Raw genomic sequence first — 27,545 nt, 5'->3', positions numbered from 1 at the left:
AAGGGATTGGCTGGTTTGGGATTTACAATTATGGAAGGCAAAACAAAACCAGGTATATTTGTGAAGTCCATAGCACCAAATGGTCCTGCTTCTCAGGTTTGTATACAGTTGTTGTTGTTGTTGTTCTTCTTCTTATTATTATTATTGGTTTCACATTTTGTCAGAAGGACAGCAATTTTTGTGGGAAGGGGATGAGTCAATTACATCGTTTATTGACCCCGGAAAGGATGAAAGGCAAAGTTGACCTTGGCGGAATTTGAACTCAGAACATAGTGATGGGCGAAATACCATTAAGCATTTTGTCCAGCAAGCTAACGATTCTGCCAACTTAACAGTATTTCACCTGTCACTGCATTCTGAGTTCAAATTCTGCCAAGGTTGATTTTTACCTTTCAACCTTTTGGTGTTGATAAGATAAGTACCAGTGAAACACTGGGATTGATGTAATCGACTAGTCCCCTCCCCAAAATGGCTGCCCTTGTTGAAAAATTTGAAACCATTCAGACTTAAGGTCAGAAACACTCCAGTCATGACTAGCCCACATTTATTTTTCAGGAGCAACGTATATGTAAGACTACACAGTCTCCTTCAGTAACATCATTGGATAATTTCTCTCTCCAGTAGATGTCTATAGGCAGCCTTTTCATTAGTGTCTCTCTGTATTTAAGACAATAAAGTGACCTAATATAAGCTCTCTTACTAACTCACAGTCAATATTTGAGAGGTACAGAATGATAAGAATGAAGTACAACTTTATATTCTTTTATTCTTTCAATTGTTTCAGTCATTAGACTGTGGTCATGCTGGGGCACTGCCTTCATTCAACTATATATAATTGAACAAATCAACCCCAGTACTTTTTTTAAAAACCTGGTACTTATTCTATTGGTCTCCTTTTGTTGAACCACTAGGTTATAGGGACATAAACCAACACTGGTTGTCAAGCAGTGATGTGAGACGAGCATAAACATAAACACACACTCATACACACACACACGCACACACATACACACACACACACAAACACTCGCACGCATACACACACACACACATACACATATATACCAGAGTAAGCACATAAATGTGCAACAAGGTAGAAAAAAAGAGTACTCAAATACCAGAGGTAGAAAGCAGCAGAAATATATTGGAGGTAATCTGGTACACAATTATCTTGACTTAATGTTACATTAGCAAATAGCAGTCATTGCTTCAGAGATTTTGAACATTTTGAGAGCAACAAATGGATTTAAATTCCCAAAACAGTCGAGAAGATGCACCCACCACCTCATACATACATGCATATAGTATACACACACAAATAATATTTTGTTTAATATTATGTGTGTATGAGTGAAGGAGCTAGGGAGAGAATAAGAGAGAGATTGGTCCCCACTTACTTAGTAGAGTATACACAAGGGAAAGAGAATGGATTTTAAACTTTTGATCTTATGTAGTGTAACTTGAGATTTCAGTTTGACTAAACATGTTATTTGTATGTATGTGTAAGTGTACATACATACACACACTCATACATCCATAAATATATATTTGGCTGTGCATATACTGTATATTTATACATACATCCCATATGCCTGTGTGTTGCATGCGCATACATAATATAACATACACACACATGCACATATAGCTCTATGTTTGTGTATATAAGCTAGTGGCTTGTATTTGAATAACAGAGAAGACTAAAGATATATTAAATACCATACAAAATATATTCTTGATTTACCGAAATTATCTCTGCTTTCAGAGAAGGTAGAGAAATTTTTTGGTGGCAACTGGTACTAACACCAAATGAGAAGGGAAGATAATCTCAAGAATCAATAATTCTCCAAAATTAACATATCATTGAGAAAAAAGAGGGCAGCCATGGACATATGTTTCTGCCTCAGTAGGCATCATCAGCACAACAATAGCCCTAACTTATCTTCAGCAGATAAAATACTGAGATAATTTATGTAAATGATATGAACATGAGCTATGAGGAATTCAGAGCAGACACTGGCATTTAATTGAACAACAAAAATGAATAAGGGTATACTAAATAATATACAAAATAAATTATTGATTTATTGAAATTATGTCTGCTTCCAGAGAAGGTAAAACCATTACTTGGTGGCAGTTGGTTCACCTTCACATTCACTCTTTTCATCCTGCACTCCCCCCTCCCTCTCTCTCTCTCCCTCTCATTCAACTTCTACTATTGCCCTCTCTTCTACCCTCTCTATTGGTCTAACTGCTCTGAATGGACAGAGGCTACAAAAAACTGTATAGAACCCCTTCGGTCATGCAAGATAGAAAGCAACTTCATTGGTGCTGACACTACCATAACAATGAACCCAATATATTCTGTAAAGTCGTTGGTTTAAGAACTAAAATAAAATGAGTGAAACGTGATCCTCCAATCATGCTAGGTTCCCATAACTCTGAATGGGAACTGCTTTCAGCCATAAGGATCCATCCATCCATCCATACATCACATGCCAGCGTGGCATGATAATGATTCATTTGTGTGTTCAATCCCACTCTATGATACCCTGGGGAATGGTCTTCTACTATGTCTAAGGATGACTCTTTTCAACACCAAGCCTTGTTAGTAACATTGGTAGATGAAAACTGTTCAGAAGCCCATCAGATGTTTAGCATAGTCAATCCTTCACCCAGATTAACACTACAACTAAGTACTTGGCTATCCGCTTAGTTCTAAACATCCAGACCTTATTTTCTAATCTAAACTAAAGACAGAGAACTCAACATCACAGTTCACAACTCCCTACTACACCAATCTCATCAGTTTTGGTCTCTTCTTTCCATTTCTCTGACCATCTCAGTGACCTCAGGTCAGCTCTTATGAAATAGATCTATGATGATAGCTTCTCTAGTCATGACAGTCTTGTCTTATTTTCAGGTACAATGCATCTAGGAACCACATTATATAATATCTCCTTTGTCTTTTTTTTTCTTTTTGGTGGGGGGGGGGGAACATTAGATACTTAATTGTGTAAATTGTGTAATTTGCTGACCACTTGGTGGTGCATTTTTTGGCTCTGTTTCCTTCACGCTCTATGTGTGCACTTGCTCATTTTGCAATTATTACATAAAGAAATTAATGTGTACACAAATGGTTAGTTACTTAAAATAATGTAGTTAATAAATCAATAATTATACTTGTTATACTTTTATTCTTACAGTATTAATTGTATGATATAGGTAATTGAATAAATAAATATAAATATAAAAAGAAACTTCAAACAGTGGAAATGCATCTAGCACTCTTGGTCACTTCTGGCACAAATTTTCATGTGTTGTATGTTTAACATAACAAGTCTTTAAGAGATGTTATCTCAGGACAAATACTGCAGTAACTGGCCTATCAACTGTCTATACACATTAAGTATGATATACAGATGGCTGTTTTAGTGTTAATTATATTTACACATTCAGTGCATCACATTCTTTTATCACAGGAAATACTTTACACAGCAAAAGATTTTTGTACAACTTTTTGCTTTTCAGATGACATTGTCTCTACTCTGACGCTTTATTAATGTGCTGGTGTAGTCAGATTATTGTAAATAGCATCGTTTTAAATTGTTTTGTTTTTTTGTTTGTTTGTAGTAGGTTGTATTGTATTTGTTTTTTTTTTGTTTTTGCATTTTTTCTTCATAATATAAAACATTTTTCATGTGATAAATCATATATTTACATATGTCTAGATTCTTTTACATACATGTGTATGTATATACAAACCTCTGTGTATATGTGTTTGCATGTATGTATGTTTAATATACATGCCTATGTGTGTGTTGGTATGTATGTATATGTGCATAAACATGTGTATATATGCATATGTGTGTATGTATACTCACACATATACAGATACATATGTGTGTGCATATATACACATTTATGTGTGTATGCATATGTATAAATATATATACATACATACATATATATATATATATATATATATATATATACATGTATAAATATATATATATATATACACACATAATTTTTTTATCTTTTCCCCTCACTCTCTATGGATGAAAATAATTATACAATATTTGATCATGCCAAAAGAAAAATTAAAACTTCGTTACTTGTTGCCAATATCATTCCCACTAATTTCTTACATGTAGATATATAGAGTTGTACCAATCTTACTGCTTCTTCTGCCATTACCACCACCCCCTCTTTCTCTCTCTCTTTATCTTTCTCTCCTTCTGTCCCTCCTTCCTTCACTCATTCTCCTTTCACTACTACTTTATAATAATCATTATCATTGTCATCATCAACACCAGCACAACAAATCCCATCATCACCATCTCTTCATTAAACATTCTTTTGCACACACACACACACACACACTCTCTCTGTCTCTCATTACTGTTTCATCACTGCCATTATTAGCATCATGATGATGATATCATCAAAAGATTATTATTGATAGATAAATGTGTGTGTATATATATTCATATTTATATGTGTTTTTCTGCTGCTATTTCTAGGATGGCCAGTTGAGTGTAGGAGATCAGATCTTGGAGATAGACAGACATTCAGTGGAGAATGTTGATTACCACAAGGTAGGTTTGATTAAATCCATTTATTTACAAAATTATTGACACAAAGTGCACTGAATGCTTGAGTGGTGGGCGAGGGTGAAACCTAAAATGCTGTAGTGAATGTCAGATACACAAACTCAGACAGACAATCTGTGGAAAATGTAGATTTCAACAAGAGCAGTTTGATATGAAGTCATTTTTTGCAGAAATATTTTGGCACCTAATAAGTACTGTTGTTGTTTAACCCTTAGTCAGCACTGACCATGCAGACCAATGATCAGAGGTCTTCTAGTTGTGACCATGCCATCTAAATGTTTTCCTGTTTTTGAAATTGTAATGTGTGATTTCGGGAAGATTTGGTTGCTATTTATAACCAGTAGAAGCCATCTGTCATTGATTTCTTTTTGCATGTCCTAGACTTAATGTATGTGTGGTGGACAAGGACAGAATCTTAAAATAAGTATTAAGTGCCAAAATTTGGTAATTCTGTTACAAAATTAGCCAGGAATTTTGTGGAAAATATGGATTTCCACAGCATAGAATTCCCTAGAAACAGTTATTCTGAATGTACACACTCAAAACTTTCTCTCTCTCTCTCTCTCTCTCTCTCTCTCTCTCTCTTCTCTTGATTGCTAAACTACTAACACACTATGAAGAAAAGCAGAAAAGAAAAATGCACATTCTATAAATTTCTTCAGAACTAATTATTTTCTATTTATAAGAAATATATCAATTAAATAAAATGTTTAATTGATATACTCAGGTTATGTCATGCTGTAGATTTTTTAAAAAGAATGAAATAGTGATTACCAGTGACTAGAAATTTTAAGAACTGTAATAAGTAAGCAAAAAAATAAATAAATAAAAGAGAAAGAAAGATTAAATCTGTGTATTCAATGCATCTCTTTCCTTATTCCTTAATTTCAGATACAAATTTCTCATCTCACCTAATATTATGAAGAAATGTTTATCTCCTTTGTAATAGCTGTCCACTAGGAGACAACTCAGGTTTATTATTTGAGTCATTTCTTGAAAGAAATTGTTGATAAAATATAAATATATGGGTTGTTATAGATATTGTTTAACCCTAGGTCATTCCTGATTGTGTATGCCTATGATCAAAGGTGCTCCACCTGTGAGCTTACTGTCTTTTTGACTACATGGCATCATATTCACCATCATCAGATACATGTTTTTTCATACTTGCATGTATTGGATAGGTCTTCCCCTACACAGTATGTTACTAACTGCAATCATTTTTGGTCATTTCTTTATCAGATTCTGGATCAGACTGCCTTACTCTATGTGACTTTTCTTGTAGTTGTTCCTTGTGATCATTGTTTAGCCCCCAGGTTTGTCCAGTTTGAGTAGGCCTATGACCAAAAGTGCCTCAGTTTTGAGCTTCCTGTCTTTTTGTATATCAAGGACTATATCATTCAATATAACTATTCTTGTAGTTGTTACTGGAATGTGCTGTTTTTCTTGGTTAAAAAAGGCTTCATAGCAAATCACAAAACCCACCTCTTTCAGTCTTCATATTATGGTCCTTCTGGAACCAGCTGTGTTTCCACCAGTTATAAATTCTCTTGATAGTTGCTGTCGGCTTTTTATTTCCTGAAGAACTAAAAATTTTAGTCTTCTGTCATCTGTTCTTGTAGTTTAGTCCTAAGTTTGCGAGCTCCTTTGTTCCTTGCCACAGTAGAACCAGTTTTCTGGAAAACATAGAGGTATTTTCTTTAGAGAAGTTCTAAAGAAATAGGGAGTTTCTTCTTCATCTTTTTTTTTTTTTTCAGTAGCTTTTGAATGTTAGAATATGCTGTGTATGTTTCAGCAAAAACAAAAAGAATGTTTTTAATGTCCACAACTGCAGAGAATTTTTTTTTCTTTGAAGACATATCTCTCACACACACACACACACACACACACACAACTTGATTTAATTTAGCTATCCAAACTGTAATTAGTGCTATTTACACACAATTTTTTGATTTGAATATTAAAAGAAACTAACACAAAAAGAAAAAATTAATAACAAAAACGTGACTTAATCTTGTTATCCAAGTAGTAATTAGAGTTCACATGAAAGAGAAACTTCTTCTACACTGCCATCTAAAGGAAACTTAAAGTACACTCCTTGATATTTTAAAGACTTCTTCAAACTTCATATAAAAATAGCCAAAGACAGTTCAAACCAAAAGCAGTCCTTTCATTCATATTTTTATGTGTACAATCCAAATTGTTTCTCTCTTACCACTGATATCAGCCCTAAAACATCAAAGATGAAATTCAGGAATTTTTTTGAGTTTAGCTTTTCTTTGTAAAACTCTCTTTGTAACTTGATAAAACATGTTTTCACTTTAAAACATACTATTAAAAGTATGTGGAGAGGAGGTATTGTAATGTTTGGAGCAAAGTGGCTATTAAATTGCAAGTTACATATGTATAAATATATATGTATTTATTTATTTATGTATGTATGTATGTATATATATATATATATATATATATATATATATATATATATATATATATATATATATAAATTACATGCTAACACACCTTATTTACAAAAACGTGTTTGGTTCATTTTTTTTCTTCATCCATGTGTGTGTAGGCATGGCTGTGTGGTTAAGAGATTTACTTTCAACCATGTGGTTTCGGGTTCAGTCCTACTGGAAGCACTTTGGGCAAATGTTTTGATGAATGAACTTCCAACAGCTCACCAGAAATGTTACTTCTTTTGGCAGAACTAAACTGAACTTTTAGACTACAGAAACAACGATGGTTGGGGCTTGTGTAGGATCAGCCACATATTTTGGGGAAATAACAAACGAATGCTGCACAGTGTGCCATGACTTCCCTAAACAGTATTCCTTGAGTTTTATTTTGAGGTCACCTTATAGAGACATACCTTAATGGGAATTAAGGGGTGTCTCCTACCCAGTTGACTTAAAGCATACTGGACATCAACATGGACTGTTCAAGGTGCCATGCTACAGCTAGATACCTGTAGACCCTACACAGTTCATTTGTCCCTTTGGTTGGTATTGTTTCCATTTTGTTGGGTTTCTAGTAACCTTTCTCACTGAGCTAGCTTGGTAGAAGTAGAAGTTTAGTCAATAGGGTTGGCTTATATGTTACCAGTAAGAGTGTTGAGCAACCTGAGCAATCTGACATGTTTAGATATACCCATATATTCACATCATCATTTTAACATTCACTTTTCCATGCCAAAATAGATCAGATGGACTTTATTGAAGCATATTTTCAATGGCTGGATGCGCTTCCTTTTACCAACCCTCACCTGTTTCCCAGCAAAATATATTTTCCCATGACCAGACATGTTTTCACAGAATATTGGAAGTGAATAACACTGTATGACAGTGATGCTCACTTAACTCATTTACAACTATCATGCAATGTCAAAATAGACAAAATCATACCTTCGCACTTACATAATATGAGGAGCTTTTTCCAGTTTCTGTTTACCAAATTCACTCATCCTGGTGCTTTTATTTATATATGTATATATATATATATGTATGTATGTGCAAAGGTAAAAGCCAAGGATCAAGGTGTAGGAAGTTTGTAAACTTCAAGTAGTCTGTAGAAACAACTATAAAAAACAACTTTCAGGAACAATAGTGGTTTATTGATGTAGAAGGATGTAAATTTTTCCCACATCAACGTTTGATAAGCTGAAAAAATTGTTTTATACCTTGCGGTTAGCAGCTGGGGTTGGTCTATATGCAAATAAAAATCCAAAATTAGGAAATAGAGTTGATAAAATCCAGGCTTCATATGTTTCCTAGCTAGCAGAACCTCAGAAATAGGATCCCATGACAACAATGTAAACTTCATTTGATTAAGGTACCTTTGGCTAGCAGATTACCCCCCAATTGGACTATTACTACTTACGAGGTTCTGCTAGCTATGAAACATATGTAGCCTGGATTTTATCTATTCCATTCCCTAATTTTGGAGATTATATATATATATTTATATATTTATTTGTGTAGACATATATTTGGATACATACATACAATGAATATACATTCACACATACATCATACACAATTATTGTGTTGTGCTTGTTTTTCATTTTTGTCTTATTTTCCCATGTCTTCATGTATCTTATATTTCCATTTATAGGCAATGGAGATTTTGAGAAAAACACAAGGAAAAGTAAAATTAAAATTTATCCGTAAAGCAACATTTGGAGGTCAGAGAAATGAAGTTATAACACTTGGTGGTGCATGTGGTGAGTAGTCACTTTCTTACATTCTTCTTCTGGAAATCTCCTGTGAAATTCTTTGATAAACTATTTAGTTCTAAGCATGCATATGTGTGTGTGTGTTTATATGTAGTTACTTCTTCAGACAAGTAAAACTGAACAGACACATACAAGTTGTCCCTCAAGTGGCAGAAGTAATGCAAGTACATGTGAATTGTTGAACAGACACACGTACTCCATTGGGTTGAGTTATCATATATTATCTGAGTGGGGTCTGTATAAGAAAAACAGCGGGAAAAATTGATGTATCTGTAGACATGTATGCATGCAGATATGCACATTTACACTTACCCAGTCATGCACATACAGCAACACACCCTATATATGTATGTATGTATTTATATATGTGTGTGTGTGTACACAATTATATTTGTGTGTGTATATATATATTCTGCACTCAAGCCTATCCTGAGCTTCTTGCCCTGATACGCACTACATTAGAAATTAGAGTGGAATGTGGAACCTACTACTGAACTCTGTCTTTGGTTCTGTCATGATACCTGTATGCAATGATATGTCACTGTGCATGTACAACAATGTAAGCATCTTCAGAGAAAAGCTGGGCATAAGAGGCATCAGATGTGGTGTGCAAGAGAGACGACTGTGTTAGTATGATCATGTCATGTATATGGATGTAGACAGTTTTGTGAAGAAGTGCTGATCTCTACCAGTGGAAGAGAGATACCCAAGAAGACATGGAATAAGGTGGTGAAGCATGATCTTCAAACTTGGGCCTCATGGAGGCAATGACTAGTGTCTGAGACCTCTGACGATATGCTGTGCTTGAGAAGACCTGTCAAGCCAAATGAAATCATAGCTATGGCTGTTGTCAGTGTCACGTAACCGGCACATAAAAAACACCTTTTGAGCGTTGGGCCTCATGGGGGCAATGTGGCTAATGTTGGTGTTGCATAACTAGCACCCATGCCGGTGGCATGTAAAAAGCACCTCTCAAGCATTGGGGCTTACAGAGGCAATGACAAATGACCAATGTACTGTGCTTGAGAAAAATGGCAATATACTGTGCTTGAAAAGAAAGCCCATCAAGCCAAGTGAAATCATAGTTGTGGCAGATGCTGGTCTCACAGAAACTGGCACGTAAAAGCACCCATTACACTCTTGGAGTGGTTGGCATTAGGAAGGGCATTCAGCCTTAGAAACCACGCAAATCAGATTAGAGTCTGGTGCAGCTCCTCAGTTTACCAAACCGTCCAATCTATACCTGCATGGACAACAGATGCTAAATGATGATGATGATATATATATATATATATATTTATATAGTTGAAAAAAAGATTAGAAATGTATACAAATCAAGTTTTTATATACAAAAAATGGAGGTGGAAACAGCACAGGAAATTTAGAAAGAAATTAATGAAATGATTTTAAAATGTTATATGCATGTATATATATATATATATATATAAATTGAGGCTACAACCATTAAAATGATTTTATCAGTGGCCAGCATATAATAACTACCATATCAGTAAAATTAATATTTAAGTATATAATTATAAATATATAATTATAATGAAGGGCACTGGAGAAACAAATCCAATATACTAGAAGTAGATGTCAAATGTCTACAAACCACTCTAAATTCTCCTTTTGGCACAAGACTGGATGCGGAGAAATGGACAAGAAGATTTATAAAATTTCGGACAACTCTATATCTCAAGATTCCATGTTTTGTGATAAAAATTACTTTACACTCATCGGTAGAATATACCGACCATCTATAAGTGAAAAATATATATGGTCAGTATATTCTACTGATGAGTGTAAAATAATTTTTATTACAAAACACAAAATCTTAAGATATAGAAGTGTCTAAAATTTTATAAATCTTCTTGTCCATTTCCTTGCAGTCAGCTTTGTGCAAGAAACAGAACAAATTTTAGAGTGGTTTGTAGACATCTGACATTTAATTCTAGTATATTGGCATTGTCCTTCTAGCACCCTTAATTATAATTATATATTTATAATTATATACTTATTTTTATATGTATTTGTTGTTTACACACCCATCTTTGTCTTTTGTGCTTTTGTAAATTTTCACCATATATATATATATATATATATATATATATATATATATATATAATAATAATAATAATAATATTAAGGATAAAATCCAAAATTACAGGTAAAAACTCATTTAAAATCAATTTATTAAAAATTAAATTTTAATTAAGTTTCACAGTATAAAATATATATAAATATATAGTTTTAGGGAAAAGAACCAAGGTTCATGAACGCATCGATGAAAATCCACTGTCACATATAGCAAAAATTTATAATTAAAAGCACAATAAATAAATATATATATATGTGTGTGTGCGTGTGCGTGCATTTTTTCCAGCAAAAGATGTAAATATTTGCAAGAAAATCAAATAAACTGGTGTGTTTGCATGGAAAGTATCTTGTGGTTTTTACTTCACCCAAATTACACTCTCACACTCCCTTTTCATTATCACCATTGTAACATACAGTGGGCCAATGATTGACCCATTGGAAACCTGGAACCAACAATGCTGTTGTTCTCAAACCTGCAATATAAAATATATATAATTCAAAACTTATCTTCAATGGCATTGTTTGACTGAAATGCATGGTGTGTAGGTGTGTAGTAGTATTGATTCTGGTAAGGTTTTTTTTGCGCGTGTGTGTAGAGAGAGATGGTGGTTGTTGTTGCCACTGACAAAACACTCAGTTCTTACATCAGTAACAATGGCTGTTCCAGTATTTTTGATCATTGTTTACTGACTCTAATCACAGACATTACTCTTCTAATCTCATGTATGTGTGTGTGTAATAGTGTATCATATTTGTATAAATGGATATACGTGTGTATGTCTGTGTATATATATATAAATATTTGTATATATATGTATACATATGTATATATATCTATATATGTGTGTGTGTGTATACATATGTATATATATGTATGTATATGTGAGCATATATATGTTTGTGTATGTGTATTTGCAGTTTTGTGAATGTGTGTGTGTTTGTATGTGTATATATTTATGTGTGTGTATGTCTGTGTGTATATATATAAATATTTGTATATATGTGTATACATATGTATATATATCTATATATGTGTGAGTATACATATGTATATATATGTATGCATATGTGAGCATATATATGTTTGTGTATGTGTATTTGCAGTTCTGTGAATGTGTGTGCGTTTGTATGTATATATATTTATGTGTGTGTATGTCTCAGTATTTTTTTCTGGTTCCTTTTTTGATGTTTTTCTTTGTTATTTTTCTGTTATTTTTTTTCTCCTTCATCTTCATCATTCTTTCCCCTTCATGTCACTGTCATCCATTGTGTTTCACATCCTACCAACTCTAATGTTTGTCTTTTATCCTAATAGAGTCAATATAAAACAATTTACTAAGATCTCCAATACAATCGATCGACACACACCACCTCCCTCACCTCTTAATGTTTTCTCTCCAAAGATCTTGTTACTGGGCAAAATAAGCCATAAATATTGTTATTGCTAGCTGAGAGTTGGTGGAATTAAGGACAAAATGCCTTGTGGGTATCTTGACACAATCTCTTCATTCGCTATTAGACTGAATCTGTATTAGTTCAGAATAGCTATCTGAATATCTTACTCAACATGAATATACTTTAAGAAAGCCTCAACACTACAGTATTCATTTTGAGAAAGTATCTCATATAGCATAGAAGAAAGTGCCAGTGGCATGGATTTGTTTAAAGTGGAGCTCAACTTGCCAAGAAGTGGCTCACATACTTGATTTCATAACCTTCCACTGTAGCACATATGGAATGAGACATGCAGGATCCAGTTATGAAATTGCAACAGCCTGCCACTCACCCAGTTATAGTTTCGAGCAACATCTTCTGTAGCACATCCATCATGTATAGCCCTCTTCATCTGTTGGTTCAAGCATTGAGACCTGTTGGAATCATCATCCACTTATTCTACCATTAGGATCTTTGTGGGGGTTGGTTGCACTTAGTTTGGGTCCTTGTCTTCAACCTTGTCACCAAGGGTGAATCTACAAGGAGTTTAAAACTCCTGACAGCGTTGCTCTCAGCGACATTGGTCCATGCAAGCCCCTCTACTGAGAGGGGCTCCTACAGATGTATAGTGCTAAAAAGTACAGAACTATCAGTAACATACATAAAGCATCCAGAAGTAGTAATGGAATTGCTAAATCTGGGATTTCTGCATAGTTATGTATCATCAGTAACAAGTATTCACTATCACTACATGCTTAGACAGATTTCATCTCTATTGATACAGAAAAATAGTGATTAACAAGTCACTGGTGTTGTAAACACTGAAACACCGAAGTTGGTTGTGTTTTCAGAAGTTCTAGGTCTTAAAATATCACTAGAGCTGTTTGATCAGCGCAAGACTGGTCAGTGTTTCTTTCAGATTGGTTAATGTGTGTTTAGCCATTTTAATCCCCCTGCTCTAACCCCTTGATAAAACTTTCAGGGTTGGGGAGTGGAAATAAGAAATGTAGTTTAGTATGACTTTTTGTTTCTCCTTTCAGAAGAAACTGTTTGCTTGGTCTAAGTCTGCTGTTGTCAATTTTATGGGACAGAAAATGTGTGTGTGTGTGAGAGAGAGAGAGAGAGAGAGAGAGAGAGAGAGAGAGAGAGTGGAGAGATTGTTAACTTTACTTGGGGATGGAAGTAATAGAGAATGGGATAAGAAAGAAAGAAAAGGATATTAGAGAAAAGAGAAGAAAATTGGATATGAGGGGAGGAGAGGGCGAGAGAGGGGAAAAGGGAAAGAATTGATGGAAAAGCATATGAGAGATATATAAGGAGAGGTGGGACAGAGGAGGAACAAAAAAGACAAAAGTAATGAGAGATAGGAGGAAAAGGTGGAAAGAAGAAGGTATGAGAGAAAGGAGAGAGAGAAGAAGGAAGGAAAGAAAGAAAATGTTGAGAGAGGGGTGGAATGAGGCTGCTTGTGAGTATGGTGGTGGTGAACCTCATTCACAATCGCATTTGTAATAATTACAGTAACAATTTCTAGTATTGAGTAAAATCTATTAAGTGAAAGACAACAGGGGGAAAAAATAAACAAAGAATGGGTTGGATAAGAAGAGAATTGATTAAATAATTAATTAGCGTAAGTAGAAGGACATTAAGACAGAGTAAAGTTTGCTACTAAATGTGGCATTGTGAGAAAATATGGATGGTGGGATTGATTCAAGGACTGGTTTAGTTATTTTTTAACTACCTGGATGGTAATACTGATGGCATCAACAATGATGATGATGTTGATGATAGTAGTGGTGGTGGTGATGCAGACAGTTCTGATAATTGTGATAAGGGTGGTGATGGAAATAGTTATAATGGTGGTCATGGTGGAAATAGTTATGATGATTGTGATGGTGATGATGGTTGGGGTGTTGATTGTTATTATTTTTCTCAATTTAAAAAGAACTTGGCTCTTTAATTTCCAAGAAAGAACCTAATTTGAAGCAGGAAATTCGACAGTCACACTAAATACAACTTTGGTAAATTCATCGTAATATCAAATACCTCATTAGTATATTGATCATAGTGCTATGTACATTATTAGTAAATTTGTCCTAAATATATTACAGGTGTTTTATTTTAACATTTAAATGAAATACAGGTACCTGTACATTATCATTGTCATCAATTAGCATCCATTGTCCATGCTGGCATGGGTTGGATGGTTTGACCAGAGCTGGAAAGCTGCACCAGACTCCAGTCTGATTTAGAAGTTGCTCTTGCTTTAACCTACCATCATTCAAACATATTAAAACTGTTGCCCCTATTAGGGGTGAGTGTAATGTAAGCATTATAAACATAAGTGTTATGAGTATTGTAAATATAAGCTTTATTATAGGTCAATGTTTAAATTAAGTAAATGAACCACTATTGGTTAGTACATTACATATAGAAAGAAAGGTGGTTTGTTAATTTACTAAGTAACACATCTCCTTTTGGTACATGCAGTAGTGTGGATGATTGGTGGTGATGGGGGTGAGGGTGAGGGAGATATGCAATCTTCTGGTACAGAAGTGAGGCAGAGCCCTGTAGGGGTTTCCGGTTTATAAATTTCAGGTAGGTATGGGTGGATGCATTGTGGATAAACAATGTCCAGCTTCACCTCAGGAAACAGAAATAACAGTAAGATAGTGAATAGATAGTGAGGCAGACAGAGAGAGAGAGACTTGAAAGACTTTATAGCTGGAGGAAATCATGACAAGAATGAGAAAGATACAAGTTATAAAACAAGGCAAGAATGTTTACAAATTTTAGAGAGGGGAAGATATCACTGAGGAAAACATAGCAAAGTATGGGAACATATCAGTTATGAAACAGGGAGAGAACATAGCTGGCATAGGTTGGATGGTTGGACATGGGGTAAGGCATGGGGCCTGTACCAGGCTCCATTGTCTGTTCTGGCATGGTTTTTATGGCTGGATGCTCTTCTTAACACTTTAGAGAGTGTACTGGGTGCTTCTTATGTGGCACTGGCATAAGTGCTTTTAACATGGCACCAGAACATATCTCAACAAAAAATAATTTCAAGCATGACATTATTTAGCAAAAGATAAATTGATATATAAAAAATGCTTTCTGCAGTTAAGAGTATGAAATTTTGAGTGGATATGCTTGATTTCCATTGCAAAGGGATTAGTAAGCTTGCCATTGTGCTAACTGCGTTGGCTTTTGGCAAATCCATCTCCATGATAAATACTCTGTTGATGAATTCAATCCTAATTCTTTTTATCCACAGAGTAAATAAATACATCTCTAAACATTATATTAAAGTTTTTTCATTTTTTTTACCAATGTAAAGATGTCACATTTTATTAACAATGACAAAGAAATTTGAAAATAAAGTGAAACAAAAAAGTTGTTAATATCAAATATAAAGTAGACAAAAGAAAACAACACTAATCAAACTTACTTTTCAAAATGGAATCACGAAAAATGCAGTAAAAAGATAACATTTTGAATCTGAAAAAAGGAAAGAAACATTTTAAAGAGACAATATATGAGGCATTGTTTGTGAAACGTTCCAACATTTTGCAGTATTTTTCTTCACTGACAGCACCACATGGAATTGTCATCATATTAGAGCTTCAGTCTTTTTATTAGTTTCAGTCATTGCACTGTGGCCATGCTGGGGTACTGCCTTGATGAGTTTAGTCGTACAAATGAACCCCAGTAATTTTTTTTGAAGTCTGGTACTTATTCTATCAGGCCCTTATGTCAAACTGCTCAGTTACAAGGATGTAAACAAACCATTGTGTGTGTGTGCTCCCCACCACCACCACTTCACAACTGGTGTTGGTTTATGTCCCCATAACTTAGCAGTTTGGTAAAAGAGACTGAAAGAATACCAGATTTAAAAGAAATAAATACTAGGGACAATTTTTCTGACTAAATCCTTTAAGGGAGTGCTCCAGCATTGCCATAGTCTAATGACTGAAACAAGTAAAAAGTAAAAGATGAATATTTTGGTATTTATGTTGTTATTTTCCTGTGAAATGTCTGGAAAACAAAAAGGAAAACCCCTTGTATAATAATTGAAGTGATGTCTTTGTTAATTACAGGTGATTCCAGCACTGATCCACGGGTTTCTTCCCCTAAAACGACAGGGCCACAATCTGATCCCTTAACATGTCCCGTTGTTCCTGGAGAAGAAACTTATATTGAAATTGACAAAGGCTATTGTGGTCTTGGTCTAAGTATTGTTGGTGGTTCCGATACTCTGTTGGTGAGTAGAAAGAATTTTTTATTCCTTTTAAGGTGCAGATATGGTTGTGTGGTCAACCACATGGTATCAGGTTAGGTCTCACTGTGTGTGTCTTCTACTGGGCATGTGTCTTCTATATCTTCAGGTTGACCAAAGCCTTGTGAGTGGAATGGGTAGGTAGAAACTGAAAGAAGCCTGTCATATATATATACATATATGTGTGCGGGTGTGTGTATCTTTCTGTCTATGTTTGTCCCCCAACACCACTTGACAACCAGTGATGGTTTGTTTACATCCCTGTAACTTAGCAGTTCAATAAAACAGACCAATAGGCTAAAAAACAAGTACTAGGATCGATTCATTTGACTGAAAATTCTTCAAGGCAGTGACCCAGCATGGCCGCAGTCTAAAGACTGAAACCAGTAAAAGATAACATGATTTTTACAATGATTTTTACAATGATTTTTTTTGTTTGGTTTTTGTGGGTATTTTTCTTTTCCATTTTACTATTTATTATGAAATTTTTTTGTTCTTGTTGGAAGGATTTTTTCCAAATTAAAAGTATACATTTACACTTGTACATTCTATAGTGCGGCCACTGTTTACAGTAATACCTACTTAAACTACAAGCTAAGTAAACAGCCTCTACATTGTGACTGAGCCAGCTTGAAATAACTGTCAAATCTACTTCAAATCATACTTTCCAGCTTTAAAAAATCAAAATGGGGAAAACACACGAGCAATTTTTTCTTGAGGTGGGGCATGGCAATATTTTAGTAGGGTATGAGACTTTAGAATGGAGCATAAGTAAATAAGATTGACTATAAATCTTGAAATCAAGTTTTAATTAAAACTGCTTTTGAATATATATATGTGTGCGTGTGCTATATACTTAGTCCATTCATAGTAGGGTCCATTTTTTCCTTTTCTTTTTAATCAAATGATGCATGGGACCAAAAACATTTCAGAAATACTGCACCAATTTGATGCTTTCCAGGACTTTGTTGTTGGTTACAGAGTGTTACCATTTGATATTCAAGATTGAATGAAGCTTTTGCTAGTGAAAGCATTCTCATTTTTGCATGTCACAGTGATGTCCAGGTTTTGCAGCTATACAGCAAGGTTGAAATGACAACAACATAAGACCATAATTTTTGTTGTTGAACCAAAAAACTTCAAAGCCACCAGAAGAGAAAAGAAAGAAATCAAATACCCGGAGAAAGGTTTGATAAAATCAACCTCATCTTCCACCAACATTACCACGAAGTCAATGCCATCAACTCTTTCATGCAAGAATTGGTCTACAGAATCACCAATGCTATTAATATAAAGGAAGTATTCAGCAAAGAAGAAACAAAATTCTCAGATACAAGATAAAGCTGACAATGATAAGTCATATATATATCAAGCACGTGCTGTCAGTAATTATTCAGGGTAGGCAGTTGGTGACCTTTATGCAGTAAAACACACAAAAAATAAGCGAAACACAGGCATGCAACTGAGATGTAGGCAGATTTACTTCTGCCTTTATAGCACATAAAAAAAACGTTGTTGTAGGAATGTACACAGCATGTGTACTACAGCAGTTTTGTGTAGCTTAAATATTGAGATTGAAAAGCAGGGACGAATTATGCCTACCTTATCTATAAAAAAATAAAATATTTTGCATTTTATACATTGTAATCACAGTAACCTTCATCATTTTATTGAATTAGGTGCATATTTTGCCATGAAAGGAAAATGTTGCTATTGATCTATTTTATCCAAAGTAGGCACTACCTACCTTGCCTACATAGACGGCATGCCCCTTATATATATATATATATATATATATATATATATATATATATATATATATATATATATATATGAGAGAGAGAGAGTAATGGTAAGAATGCTTTTGGATATCAGTACTAACTTGGGGTTAAACATCAATAACAACTTTAACCTAGATGGGCTTAGCCAACATGCAAACCATCAAACTTTTAGCTAGCTGTATGGCCAACAAATAATTGAAAAAGCTTAGCTATCTGAATTTTCCTTGATATAAAACCAGGAAATAAAAGCAGTTTAAAATAAAATAACAAAACCAACGTAAATACACATAACTTTTATGGTTTCCTTCTGAAGATAAGCGTTTGCACCCAAAATATAAAGGTTTTTTGTAAAACTTTCTGCATCATAAGAAGATATCTTTATTTCCCTTTTCTTTCATTTTCTACTTCTATATTGTATTTTGTTTTTCATTAAACTAATAATACTTTATTTGCTTATTTATTATTTATTTCATTTTATTTAATTCCAGGGCTCAATAATCATTCATGAAGTATATGTAGATGGTGCAGCACATAAAGATGGAAGGTTAATGGCTGGGGATCAAATATTCGAAGTAATTATCACTTTTATATTCATTGAGCTTTACTCTTCTCTCTCACTTCAATTACTATTTCATAAAGATAAAAGAAATAGAATGTGATGTGAATTTTGTTGGGAAGACAAAGACCTGAGCCTTGGACATATTTATTATTTACATGTATAGGAGCAGGTGTGGTTGTGTGGTAAGAAGCTTGCTTCCCAACCATATGGTTCCAGGTTCAGTCTCACTGCATGGCACCTTTGGCAAGTATCTTCTACTATAACCTCGGAACGACCAAAGCCTGTCAAAGTGAATTTGATAGATGGAAACTGAAAGAAGCCCATCATATATATGTGTGTGTGTTTATATCTATCTATATGTGTGTGTCTTGTGTATCCATGTTTGTCCCCCCCCCCATCACCGCTTGACAACCGGTGTTGGTGTGTCTACATCCCCATAACTTAGCAGTTCAGCAAAAGAGGAAATAGAATAAGTACCAGGTTTAAAAAAAAAAGAACACAAGTCCTGGGGTTGATTTGTTTGACTAAAAACCCTTCAAGGCAGTGCTCCAGGATGACCGCAGTCAAATGACTGAAAGAATAAATGAATATGCTTATATTTACTTATCTTGCCTACCTATCTGAATGAGTCTGCTGCAATATTGAATATGTAATCATCAGCCCAGTACAGAGCTCTCCAAACATGGCTGCTGATACAGACGTGGCTGTGTGGTTAAGAAGTTCTCTTTGTAACCACTTGGTGTCAGATTTAACAGCACCTTTAACAAGTGTTTTTCACTATTACCCTCTGCCAGCCAAAGCCTTGTGGGTGACGTTAGTAAATGGAAACTGTAAGAAGCCTATCTCTTTGTCTTGACATTGCATGATAATTGTAAATGAGCCGCACTGTCATGTAAGCAGAGTCATTCATTTCCAATATTCTGCAAAAGCATGTCTGGACATGGGGAAATATTATCTTGCTTGAAAACAAGTGAGTGTTGGTGTCAGGAAAGGCATTCAACCATAGAACTGTCTCAATAAATTCCATTTAACCTGTGCAAAGCATGGAAAAGTGGTTGTTAAAATGATGGAGATGATTGTATATATGTTTCTATTTCAGTGTGTAATTGTGAGTGAGTATGTGTGTTCATGTCTTTTTGGCATCATGTTCTAATTGTAAAAGTAAACCTCACCATTATACAAGTGTCATCCATTTGAAATTTTCCACGAAAACATGTCTGATGATTGTATTGTTCATGTTTGAAGAACTAGGGGAAACATCACATTAACTAACTTAGGGTTAGCAACAGAAAGAACATCCAGCCTTAGAAAATCTGCCATCTCAAATTTCGCCATCTGACCCATGAGAACATGGAAAAGTAGGTGTTAAAATGATGATGTTGAACACTTCAGTATTACTTTTACTCTTTTACAGGTTAATGACGAAGACCTTAAAGACGCAACTCATGAGAGAGCAATTCAAGTTCTCCGCCAAACTCCGACAATTGTGAAGCTATTAGTCTATCGAGACAACCAACTGACAAAAGAAGAAGATATTTATGACATCTTCAGTATCGAATTAATGAAAAAACCTGGTAAAGGACTTGGCCTCAGTATTGTTGGCAAAAGAAATGATGTGGGTGTATATATATCAGACATTGTAAGTAATACTTCTACATTCTTTAGATTACAATAAGTTATCTTCATTTCAGTCACTTTTTACTTAATAATCCTTTCTACTATAGGAACAAGACCCGAAATTTGGGGTGGGTGGGAGCTAGTAAATTACATCAACCCTAGTGCTCAACTGGTACTTATTTTTTCGATCCCTAAATGATGAAATGCAAAGTTGACCTCAGCGGAATTTGAATTCAAAACATAAAGCCAAAAGAAATGCTACTAAGCATTTTGTCCTGCACAGTAACAATTCTGCCAGCTTAATAATAATGATAATGATAATAATAATGCCCTGATGCAGTACCAGGTACTGGCACTTATGGCTTCTGACCTCAACTGATTGGAAGTGTTATCATGCACATGTTTTGTCTTGGTATAAAAGAGGAGCTACAGCAAATATTCTGCTTAACATCATAAACTTGCTTGTCAGTTATTTAGCTGTAACCATTTGAGCATGTCCTTTAGTGGCTGATGATATGTGCATCTCTGATCACAAGCAGAAGTAGTAGGGGAGCATCATAGCCATGAGTTGAGAGGAATTCTTTGGGGTTTGAATAATTCACCTTTGGAAACATGAGTGTTTCATTCAACATCCTTAAGCAACCTTTATTCAAGGACCATTTGAGTGGGATAGGCTACTTGACCTGAAGAAAATTCTAACTGGACCCCACCTGCAAGGTCATGTGCTATTTATCTTGATATGAGATCACCATGTCATGCACATATGGTTATGATGCATGAGCTTGGTGTACCCTTATCAGACGGGTAGTCATGGTGAGTATACTGGGTTTTGCATATTATACCGCAGTGACACTTTGATGGCATGCACTGCTCTTTCACTCAATAATAATAATAATAATAATGGTTTTAAATTTTGGCTCAAGGCCAGCTCAAGGAGTGAGGGCAAATCAGTTACATCCTTCTAAGGTTAACAAAATAAAAGTCATTACTGGAGTTGATATAATCAGCTTTTCTCCTCCTCCAAAATTTTTGGTCTTGTATCCCATGTTAGAAATAATAATAATTATTATTATTATTATTAAAGTGGTAAGCTGGAAAAATCATTGGTGCACCAGACAAAATGCTTGGTGATATTTGTTCTGAATGTCTATGTTCTGAGTTCAACTCCCACTGAAGTCAACTTTGCGTTTCATCCTTTAAAGGTTGATAAAATAAGTACCAGTTGAGCACTGGGGTTGATATGGTTGATGTAATTGATTTGTCCTCGACACTCAAAATAGCTGACCTAGTGACAAAATTAGAAATAATTACAATTATAGGAAAGTTGGTTATACATCATTAGATGTATACCTGACTTTCCTAAATAAAATTAAGGAATATAACGGAACGCTGAACTCCAGACTATCAACTTAAACAACACTTTATTCAGGTGGTAAATATGTACATCATTAGTTCTTGTTGTTACAGCTTCTGTGTGTATGAGCATAGTTGTTGGGACGTTGTTCTGTAGTTGTGAGTGAGCTGTCGAGTGTAAGTCCGAAAGATGTAGAGAGACAGCTTAAATACGTCCATGCTCAATCGCTGGCCAGCAAGAAAGAGAATGAATTGAGCGGGAACGCTTGGTTGTTTAATTCTACGCATGCGTAAGACTACGCATGCGCACGGCGTTACTACACAATCAATAATAATGTGAAGGATTATAAGTTTTAACTTAACCACAATACCATAAATTTGTTGGGGAAGAAACTGTCATCCAGATAGATTTCAGTATTTGACCCCAGAAAGATTAAAAGTAAAGCTGACCTTGGTAGGATTTGAATTTAGAATGTAAAGGAACCTAAGCAAATGGCACAAACATCTTAATCATGGCTCCACATATTGTGACATCAGGCAGTGGGTTATCAGAATTGGTTGAACATGTGAACAATATACCCTGCACTGTTTTGCTGTGCACTCCTCTCTTTATACTTTTCACTGAAATTCTGCCAGAGTCAACATTACTGTTCCTTCTTCTGAAGTCAATGAAAAGAAAGCAAAATTACAAATCTATAAGATAGGCACAGGTATGGCTGTGTGATTAAGAAGCTTGATTTGCAACCCTGTGATTTCAAGTTCAGTCCCACTGCACAGCTACTTGGGCAAGTCTCTTCTACAATGGGCCGAGGCTGATCAATGCCTTGTGAGTGAATTTGATAGATGGAAACTGTGTGAAAGCCCATCATGTGTATATATGTATCTGTGTCTTTGTAATTTTGCTCTGACCACTGCTTGATAACCTGTGTTGGCTTTTTTATGTCCCTATAACTTAGCAATTCAGCAAAATACATCGATAGAATAATTACCAAACTTAGAAAAATAGGTACTGGAGTGAATTTTGTAAAACTAAACCTTTCAAAGCTGTGCTCCTGCATGGCTGTCGTCCAATGACTAAAACAAGTAAAAGATAGACGATAAAATATTGGGGTCAGTGCTGTCATTTGTAACACCCCCTACCCTCCTTTAATATCTGGCCCTGGGCCAATTTAAGAAATCTTCATTATTGAATAATGTTTTATTCTTAGGTCCGTGGTGGTGTGGCTGAAGCAGATGGCCGTTTGATGCAAGGTGATCAAATTTTAAGTGTAAATGGAGAAGATATGCGCCAAGCAACGCAAGACCACGCAGCTGCAGTACTGAAAGTATGGAATTATTTTGTTATTTGCTGCTTTTTTTTTTTTTCTACTTTTGCCTTCCTCATTGTTATGATGAATTAACTTAAGGTTAACTCCTCAAAAGAGGAATAGTAGCAGTCATTGTCATTTATTGAATGAAATTTATCAATAATTCTCATAGAAATATCCTTTAACGATAATCATATTTGTTAATGCAACAATATTGTGTTTAAAGCTATTTCCATTAGGCTATTATAGAACAATTCTGTTTATTATACAGCTAATTCTATAGTTTCATACAGACAAAAAAAATCAATTTAATTGTTAATTCTATTAAGTACAGTATTTTTGTTGTTTTGCCTTCGATTATTTCAGTTAATGTGGGAATTCTGGGTAATTTTATTGACAATGTTATGAGTTAATAAGGCAAGTATCATACAATTAAGGATGATGTTTTCATTATCCATCCAAGACGACTACAGCCTAGCTTCCATTCTCTCTCGTTTTTACTTCATTTAATGAATGTATCATAAGCCTATTGAGGTTTTATTTATTTTTAGTTTTTTGGTTTTTGCTTTAGAATTTAGTCAGAGAAGAGGGTGGGCAGTGCTCATGATCTTTAACATGTCAGATTAATGTAACTGGTAAATCCGTGGATCAGTGACTCGAGGTGGTGAGTTGGCAGAGTTGTTAGAGCATCAAATACAATGCTTTGTGGCTTTTGTTCTGGCTCTAGGTTCAAATCCTACCAATGTCAACTTTAGTATTTACCCTTTCAGGGTCAATAAATAAAACTACAGTCCAGAGCAATGTCCATTCTTCTCTGTCTTGCTCTTTCTCTCTTCTCTCTCTTTTTCTCCCCTCCTCCCTCTCTTTCTCTGTTGAAGAAGAAGAGGCCAGCTGTTTTCAGATCTTCAGATAGTCACTTCTAGGCTTAAAAATCCTCACACATGCTGTGTGTCTTGAGAATGCTCCTCTGACTCTATCATGGGTTAATTTTTGTCTCCCCACCACCAACAAACACATGACTCCCCTCTGTGTTGTTTAGGTACTTGCTTCATTTGAAATTACAACCCCACCTGCTACCCACCATAAAGCCAACTTCCCAATGTCTATGCCAAACATATCAGCTGAGGGGTGATCTGGGTGAGTAGGTCAAATACATACAACAGCTACCCAATTTAAGACCACCACCACCAGTCCCTTGGGTACCTTTAATTGACAATATCCACTTAATAGAAATATTCCAGTTAGAGGATAACTGTGATATCTTAGTTGGAGAATAACTGTGATATCTTAGTTGGAGAATAACTATGATATCTTAGAATATCTTAACTAAAATCCATGGATTTTAGTTTCTTCCTCCCTTACCCCTACCCCCACCAGTCTTGGAGGGCCAGCTAAATTATAAAAAAGAATATTATAGAGTTGAAGTCATAAAAGTTTTATAATCTTTCAAGAGAATGTGAAATAATTCTTTTTTTTTTGGAATAGTAGATCTCAAAGCTCACATAAAGCTACAAATAACATGTAAATATCAGGTTGAAAAATCCTTTTGAATAGAAACTCCAATATTTACATGTTCTGATTTATAATTTTATGTGCACTTCAAAATCCAATATTTTAAAAAAGAAGATCATAGTGTTTTGAGAAATGGATAAGCTGTTACAAAATACTACGAACTGGAATCAATGTTGTCCCCAACAAAAAGAGTTGGCTTTATGGTGGATAGCAGGTGGGGTTGCAATTTCAAATGAAACACATATCTAACACAACACAGAGGGAAGTCATGTGTTTGTTGGTGATGGGGAGACAAAAATTGTGTGGAGGCTAAATCCATTAGGCTGTACCTGTTATTCAAAGAGTCCAACCTTGTCATATACTGTGTCATACTGGATCTGTCTATGGATTATATTAAGACTATCAGTGCCTGTAGAATACTTAGTCATGTGCTTCATAATTGAATAGGGAGAAAGTTGTTGGTTTGACCAAAGAATTAGAATGCTCATCCTTGAAATCATCAGAGGATCTATTTCAGATCCTTTCATTTCCTTTCTTTATATAATTGAGTAGACTTCATTTTGTTTATTTTTAAAACCAGTTAGTGATCTAGTTTCAGGTTTCATATTTAGTTCTGTCCTTTTACATTATGAGTCTATATTCTGATCAGTATAACTCAAGAATTAGCCTTGCAACTTCGTAATAGAATCAATGAATAAATACCAATCAGATAGCAGAAGCTGGTTAAAAAATATTGTTCCTTCCTTGTGTTAATTTTTTCATTTTATTTTATCAACTTTGAAAAGATGAGAGACAAAGTTAACCTTGGTAGAATTTGACCTCGTGGCAAAGGAATGGCAGAACAGTTAGAGTGCCTGATGAGGTGTCTTGTATCTCTTGGTATTTTATGTTCTAATAACAATGAAACACTGGTGCCAGAACAGAACTGTGAAACAATGGTGCCAGACTGAAGTGGCTCTAAGGCAGCCCTTTCCATTGGCATCATCAGTAGCATAATGAGGAGAGACTTACATGCATGGACAACTACTGGTCATCCATAAAACAAACCTTGCTCAGGCCTGTGCATAGGAGAGTTACTTTCCAGGTACAGCAACCCACAGTCAGCTATAACAAAAGATGGGGTGGATGCTTAAATGTAGATATGGAGATGTATCATTGTCAGAAATGATCATTCTTGGCAGTATACTTTATTTTCTGGCATACAAATCAACACAGTATATAGTGTAAATATTCAAACATCATCATCATCATCTTCCCAAAACCTGCTGCATTTCACATGGAATTTTTGATCCTCCAAAGTTGTCTAGGTGTATAATTTGACCTACCCTTTTTGTCTCTGAATTTTGGTTTGAAAAATTCGACTTGTATGCCAGAAAGTAGGGTGTTTGTGTAATAGACTTTTAAAATAGTCTTTTACTTTCATTTTCTGATATCTATTTCTCTTCCTTATTTTTCCAGACACTTATGGGGAAAGTTGTTTTAACAATCGGACGCTTAAAAGCAGGTTCTCGGACATCTTCAACGCGCAATTCAGGTACTGGGGGAATGCGCAAATCTGAGTCTCACACAAGTGGTGGCAAGTCGAAAGGCAAACACAGCAGAGGTCAGTAAAATTCTTGACAGCTACCTTTTTTTTCTTTTACATTTTCTCTGCTCTGTATATTAATCTCTAATTTCTATATTTAAATCTCTCCAGTCATATGAGACACTTAAATCCAGTAGTAAATATTTAAATATTTATCTATTGTCTTGAAACCACTTCAAAGATTATGTAAAGATTATGTACATTTATTTTACTTGTGGTAATGTGGTTGCAAAATCTCAAGTTTTATTAATTATTTTTCATTTTTTAAGTATTCTTCCAAAATTGGAGGTCTTCCCTTTTTTCTATTATTACCTTTTTACATTTATGTGTCATCCCTATACACATCATACAATGCCTATTCATATTATACAATGCCTATTCATATTATGGAATTTATAATAGCAATGGATTGGCCAATTTTTTAGAGAAGCAGACAAAATGCTTCCAGTTATTGTTTCAATTTCATTTTCTTCAAATCATCACTTTGATAATGTATGGATTTAATTTTATTTTTTAATTTTGTAATGAATTTGATTTTTTTTTTCAAGGAATTTTTATTTGTAAATCATATTGTTGAACAGATATTGTGTCATATAAATGTTCATATTGATAATTTATTTAAACATATGTTTTGGATTCCATCCTTTAAAGATATTGATTATATCAATGTCTTTTCAGGTAAAACATGAGTGACAGGTTACAGATAATATCTTTTTGATAATACTGGATATAAATGTTAGTTGGTTGGTTGGTTGACTGATTCTCCAGTCATGCTTTACATCATATAGAGAAAGAATGGGGAGAGAGGAAATAAAAGAGAAATATAGAAAGAGTTGACGTAAAAGATGCAGGATGAGTGCACATACTAGGCTTGGTGTCAGGAGGAAAGAATAAATGATGGTAGATATGGGAGGGGTTACACACATGAGAAATTGAAATTTGTTTTAATTTTGTTTTAAAATAATAAATATTTTTTGTTTGATAATTAGTATTCATTTCATCATTTTGTATAAGCCCAAAGAAATTTTGTAAAAGATAAATTATAATTGTTGTATGTATACTATATTCCTTAATGTTTCCTAATACTACTCATAATTCAAAAGTATTCTTCAAAATTATATATATAGATAGACAGATAGATAGATAATGTATGATTGCAATATTGTAAGTT

At 34.5% G+C, this 27,545-nt stretch overlaps 1 protein-coding gene across 1 annotated transcript in view; it reads left to right on the top strand.

Annotated features, from left to right (window-relative positions):
* LOC106879044 (multiple PDZ domain protein) overlaps nucleotides 1–27,545 on the top strand; it is an 862,020-nt gene that overhangs the window by 791,734 nt on the left and 42,741 nt on the right. The window contains exons 29-36 of the mRNA XM_089340722.1: nucleotides 4–96; nucleotides 4,524–4,598; nucleotides 8,730–8,838; nucleotides 16,482–16,645; nucleotides 18,930–19,013; nucleotides 20,415–20,639; nucleotides 23,179–23,295; nucleotides 26,248–26,392. Coding sequence (XP_089196848.1) covers nucleotides 4–96; nucleotides 4,524–4,598; nucleotides 8,730–8,838; nucleotides 16,482–16,645; nucleotides 18,930–19,013; nucleotides 20,415–20,639; nucleotides 23,179–23,295; nucleotides 26,248–26,392 — 1,012 coding nt within the window. The remainder of the gene's footprint in view (nucleotides 1–3; nucleotides 97–4,523; nucleotides 4,599–8,729; nucleotides 8,839–16,481; nucleotides 16,646–18,929; nucleotides 19,014–20,414; nucleotides 20,640–23,178; nucleotides 23,296–26,247; nucleotides 26,393–27,545) is intronic.

Source organism: Octopus bimaculoides, chromosome 23 (genome assembly GCF_046866305.1).
Source record: "Octopus bimaculoides isolate indiv1 chromosome 23, ASM4686630v1, whole genome shotgun sequence".
Lineage (NCBI taxonomy): Eukaryota > Metazoa > Mollusca > Cephalopoda > Octopoda > Octopodidae > Octopus > Octopus bimaculoides.
This window is presented reverse-complemented; position numbering and strand designations above follow the sequence as displayed.